The 6,000-nt window shown below is 36.0% G+C and overlaps 1 protein-coding gene across 1 annotated transcript in view; it reads left to right on the top strand.

Moving 5' to 3' along the window:
* The first annotated feature begins 1,460 nt into the window (after positions 1-1,460).
* Positions 1,461-6,000, top strand: part of LOC149771587 (solute carrier family 35 member B1-like) — a 28,955-nt gene continuing 24,415 nt past the window's right edge. The window contains exons 1-2 of the mRNA XM_089948320.1: positions 1,461-1,546; positions 2,596-2,762. Of these exons, the coding sequence (XP_089804446.1) occupies positions 1,523-1,546; positions 2,596-2,762 (191 nt within the window). The 5' untranslated portion in view covers positions 1,461-1,522. The remainder of the gene's footprint in view (positions 1,547-2,595; positions 2,763-6,000) is intronic.

Raw genomic sequence — 6,000 nt, 5'->3', positions numbered from 1 at the left:
TTTAATTAAACCAAATTTTATTACACAAAACAAATATTAACAATTATTATTGTTATTAAACAAATTAACAATTTATGTTATAAACAAAAATTAATAAAATATTATTTTGAACCATTGTCGCAGGGTCCCTAAAAGGCGTGGGGCCCACAGGAAGGTGCCTACTCTGTCTATTTGGTAATCCGGCACTGGAAAATAAATTATTTGTTGAATTTTACAAAGCCTTTTGCTTTTCACTTTTTTCTGTTATTTATTTTACGAGCACAGACTCTAACCGCTCCGGTGGCCTAGTGGTTAGAGCGTCCGCTTCGGATGCGGGAGGTTGTGGGTTCGATCCCCGGCCGAGTCATACCAAAGACTTACAAAAATGGTAATAACAGCTGCCTCGTTTGGCGCTCAGCATTAAGAGGCTAGTGTTAGGACTGGTCGGCCCGGTGTCAGGATAATGTGACTGGGTGGGACATCATGCTACATGTCTGCGGCATGATGCCACATTACAGACATCGTAGCGATATAACTGAAAAATTGTTAAAGCTACGTAAAAAAAATAAATTCAAATCACATCGTAACACTTGATATAATACTGCGCTGCTAGATCACGAAGTTGCTTCATAGTCAACTATGTCGCCTCTGACGAACGTCTTAACATTATTAGCATATCAGCATTTTTATTCCGTTTGCAATGCCCATTCCACGCTCTCGAACGAGTTGCTTCAGCCGGTTTGACAGTCTGCATACTGGTATATAATGGGAAAATCATTGTCTAATTGTGACATTTTATATTATTGTTTTTACTTTACTAGGTTTAGAAACTGCAATTGTTTCAATACTAGCTGAGTTTTTTTTTTTTTTTTTTTTTCATTGACTTCTGTATCGTTTACAAAAGTGGTTGCTTCATCGGGTGTTTGTACAATCATAGGTTCGCTGAGACTATTGGGATTTACAGTAATCGTAACGGCATGTTCTGGAGGATTGATCATATTTTCCAAGGCACACACCCTTGTACACACACACACACACACACACACACACTGTGCTCTTACCCAATTATATATAGTATATTATTATATATAATTGGATAACAACACAGTACCCTATCGATACCAACTTACTATTAAGAATTATGTACGCAGGGGCGTATTAACCATTAAGTAGACTAAGCACGTGCTTAGGGCACCAGTGCCAAAGAGGGCACCAAAAGTTCAGAAAAGGGTGAAAAGAAAGAAAAAGAATGAAGATTTGTAAAAAAAAAATTATTGATAAAACTAGTGCAAATTGATCATAATGTTCTGTTTCTTGATCATGGGGCACCCTAGGGTTATCTTCCCAGGTGTACGTGGAAAGGAGGAGGGCAACAAGATTTGTCAGTGCTTAGGGCACCAGTGAGCCTTAATCCGCCCCTGTATGTACGCCTCGTATGTGGTCAGAGTAACTTTTCATTTTCATGTACAGCCGGTCTAAGCTTAGACGTTTCCTCATTACTAACGAGAAATGTTATTTTCCGCAAGTGTGATTCGTATCTGCAATGTCCCTGTCAGAACGTAACATGGTAAGTAATTAGCTCACCAAGTTCACTAAACGAATTAGTGAAAGTAGTCATACTTGAACTAACAAGACTGACGAAAAAACACGCGCGCTCATCCTTCCTAGACTAAGTAAATGTGTAAATGTGAAAAGCATGCCATTTTGAATCACGATTCCACGGCATATTATATAAACACCCATACACGGTCCAGTGTAAATGTAAGCATGCATAGTCTTGGAATAATACTTATAAGTCTTTCAAGTAGTGATAGCACTTCCACCAGCAATAATTTGATTAGTTTTCACTTTGATAATAATCAGTTTGGCTGACTCTTGTATCAAGATCAATTTGATTAAAATCAGATCACCACTGTCATGGTAAAGATGTGACATTTACTGCTTAGTTGTCATATTCCCCATACCTTTGAGTTAGCCAATGGGAATGCAGGTTTCAGAAATTTGAAAGTGAATCAAATCGATAGGCACACATATGCTCTTTAGTTATAATGCCTTAGTCTCCCAAACGCGAACATATACGACTTCATCTGATTGGCTATTAAAATTAGCGATTATGGTTATAACATATGCAAGTAGAACACGTTCCCTAAGCGTTCGCTTCCAGATCTTCACGTAGGACAGCGGATATCTAATTTTAATTAGATTGGTGGAACCTGTATCTGATTTATGTGTGTAATGGATGGACAGAAAGCGACATTTAACTTTTGATTGATATTTTATTGCAAAAATGCATATACAACATATTTATTTTTTGTTTTGGCTTTTATTTATTTATTTATTTATTTATAGCCATTCTTGTAGTACTAATTCAAGGGGCACAACCGCTGTTGAAACTAACTGGTCATTTCGCGGTAGGACTGCCATCTAGTGGGAAATTCTCGTTATGAATGCGTAAACGAATAGGCAACGTACACGTCATACATCCACAACGGAAGTAGGGGGATTCCGATAACTAGTATGTCAACGTATTCTTCATCATCTACAGAACATATGTTGCACTTAAATGCGTTTGAAATAAGACTAATTCAGCCTTAAATAGAGTGCTTTATGTTACAGCCTGATGCAGAGGTGGGGATAAAAGTTGATACACACTCCGGAAAGAGCAACACATTGAACATTAATCAGACGGGCATGGCTGTCGCGGGAAGCAGCAAAAAACTGCTAGCATATGCGTTTGGCATTTTCTTTTGCTACTTTTACTACGGGATACTACAAGAATCTATGTAAGATCACGTGTTTATTATATATATATATATATATATATATATATATATATATATATATATATATATATATATATATATAGTAACACACACACACACACACACATATATACACACACACATAAATACCTATAAACATTTCAAAATATGCTGATGGCTAATTGGCATGTATCTCTGAACTATGAAATAGCACTACTACTAAAAGCAATGTAAATTTATCATAGATCATCATTTTCATATATTTCTTATTTAAAACTTACAAAGTTGTTGGCTCTCACCTGCATAAACAATAATTTCAGGGGCCTTCAACAATAGGTTCAACTGCCTAAGTGCTCTATCCATAAACAATAATCGACTGACAAAATATTACCACTGGATCATATGTAAGTGTTGAAACATTTTCACACAATATAGATGCTTTTCATAGATGTTCATGAAAAATATTTATTCTTATTCGCTTGAATAAATCGATATAATCATTTGATCCTTAAAATTTTCTATCATAACAAGAAAGTAGATGTAATGAGTTTGTCATGTTAGAACCAATTATGCAGATTGCTCAGGTAGCTTTTGTTGTTAGAGTGTCTGCCTTGGATTTTGGAGGTTGCATTCATACCAAAGTCTTATAAAAATGGTACTTACAGCTGCCTCGATAGGCGCTTATCATTAAGAGGTTAGTGATAGGACATGTCGGCCTGGTGTCAGGATAAAGTGACTGGGTGGAACGTGATACTACATGTCTTATTTCTGGACATCACTACAAAATGCCACACTGTAGACATCCTAGCGATATGGCTGAAAAATTTGTGAAAGCTACATTAAACATCCAAATCACACACACACACACACACACACACACACACACACGCATATCAATGCATCCAACACAGTATGATCTGGGCAGGACTTGATCCAGCAACCTTTGCTGTGCCCATTTGACTAGTCAAACACATACATTTCATGGCTTCTAAATGTACTGAGTAAAGTGTTGAGTAAATTTCCCAGACCAATTTAAATATAACTTAAATAGAATTGACTAGGTTCATTCTTTTCAAAAAAGTTGTTGGTGACCATTATCCTATGAATTAATTGAAAACTAAAAGAGATCGACTTTATATCTTTAGTACAAAGTTTTATCCAGCTTTAATTCTCAAACCAGTCCTCACTACTTATACTTTTATTTGTTACTTGCATCAAAGTTTCTTGCTTAGCAGTGTGATGCGCCTTTGCTATTTTTAAAAATCTTAGTAAACAAACTTCACTAAAGTTTGTTTTTGCATGTTCATTATTTTATCCTCCTGCTTATAAATAGTGTTGTCAGCCAAATGGTTTTTAACTGCATTGGTCCATGATTTTGGAATTCTGGATATTATGGACAAGTATTTGAAAAAATTGTTATCCAGTTTTTGGAATGATAATACCTTTTGAATGTTTGGCTGTCCAGAAAAACATATATTTTTTTTGGGGGGGGGCACGATACCTGATACCCCGATAACTAAATGCATCAGTTGTATTCCTATAAATAGCATCAGATTCAAGAACGTAATCAAATCTACTTTGTTTCAAGGAGAATTTTGCCTCCAGATACACATCTTCAAGTCTTTCTCCAGGGGTTGATTAATTACACTTCATTTTTCAGGTCTTGGATTGATGCTCTAGACTGTCAGTGTTTGTCATGTAAAATATGATAAGGATCCAAATCTAAGTCTTGTACATTATTGCAGTCTCCACATGTTATAATTGTTGAGTTCTGAAAAACTAAAATTTCATCCATCAGATTTGTATTTAATTTAGGATTACCATCGTTATACCCATACAGATTCATGAGCATTATTATATTTCCATTAATTGTAATATCTAACATAGTAAATCATCCTTGACTGTCACATTTTTCTATATGGATCACAAATTCAAAAGTCTAAAGAATACTGAGACCCCAGCACTACTACCAGTCAAGTGGCTAAATATACATTTGTTTTCCGATTCAGTATGTTTCATCGATCTTTGTACTACAAGTTTCTTGCAAATATACTATGGATACAATCTTTTGTTTTACCCAGCGGAAAATATCTTTTACTTTAAAGATAGAACTTTGCAGGCTTCTAACATTCATGGACACAATATTTAGGTAGTTATCCATAATGGCAGAAATTGTACATGTGTTCTTATGCAGGAATATATAAAGGAAGTATCACCTCAAATTTATTATATGTATAGCGTTCATACTCACACAAAATACAAACATCTATCATAAACCGTCAATAGCATTTTGCAGTACATTCTGTACGTTTGACAGTTGAATATTGATAAAGTGGACAAGAGACAACAAATGACTTGAATTCATCTGAGATAACTATCATGCACCCCCTCTGACAGACCTATCCAGAGCAAAATCAGTTCAGTGCAGCAATAGGCATAGAAAATATGAGCATAAATTACAAGTGAATGAATGACTGAAGGAAGAGAAAAGGATTTGTTGTTGTGGTGTTTAACGCCATATTTCAGCACATGATAGGCTATGCATGGCGGCCAGTCTTAATGGTGGAGGAAGAACCCAGGAAAACCCCGGAAAGAACCACTGACCCACGAGAAGCTACAGGTGAGCTTTCTCACATTCCCACATTAGCTGAATCCTAGACTTGAACCCACGCAAACAGAGGTGAGATGGCAGTGATCTGTAACGGAGAGCGTTTTAGACCACTTGGCCACTCTGGGCCCCAAGAGAAAAGGAAGAGAAAGCAAGCATGAATGAGAATGTATGTGGATGTGGTTGGTGAATGAATGAGCTAGGATATGGGACTGGGAATTTGAGTTTTGATGAGTAGTGCTGATAAAAATAAAATGTATATATGAATAGGTGAATTAATTAAGAAAATATATGATACAGTGGATGCCATTATATAATGTTCAGCAGAATCAAGATCTATGCTGTTTATTCTGATTTCTCCTAACTTCTTGGACCCAGATCTGTTGGCACATTAAGTGACGACAGATCTGTGTCTGTGGAAGTTTACAGTTGGACTCAACTTGCAAGTGAGTGCATATGGTACTTGTAATTTTCATTAGTGGAGTGTATTAATACATGTAGTACATGTATGAGTGTAGTGTACAAGTTCATAGTGGAGTGTATTAATAGTTACACATACGAGTGTCGTGTACAAGTACGTAGTGGAGTGAATTAATAGTTCCATGTACAAGTGGAGTGTACGAGTACATAGTGAAGTGTATTATGTTAATA

Source organism: Sinohyriopsis cumingii, unplaced genomic scaffold (assembly GCF_028554795.1).
Source record: "Sinohyriopsis cumingii isolate HCF-2022 unplaced genomic scaffold, ASM2855479v2 utg001752l, whole genome shotgun sequence".
In the NCBI taxonomy this organism is placed as follows: Eukaryota; Metazoa; Mollusca; class Bivalvia; order Unionida; family Unionidae; genus Sinohyriopsis; species Sinohyriopsis cumingii.
The sequence above is the reverse complement of the archived record's forward strand: the minus strand, read 5'-3'. Positions and strand labels throughout refer to the sequence as shown.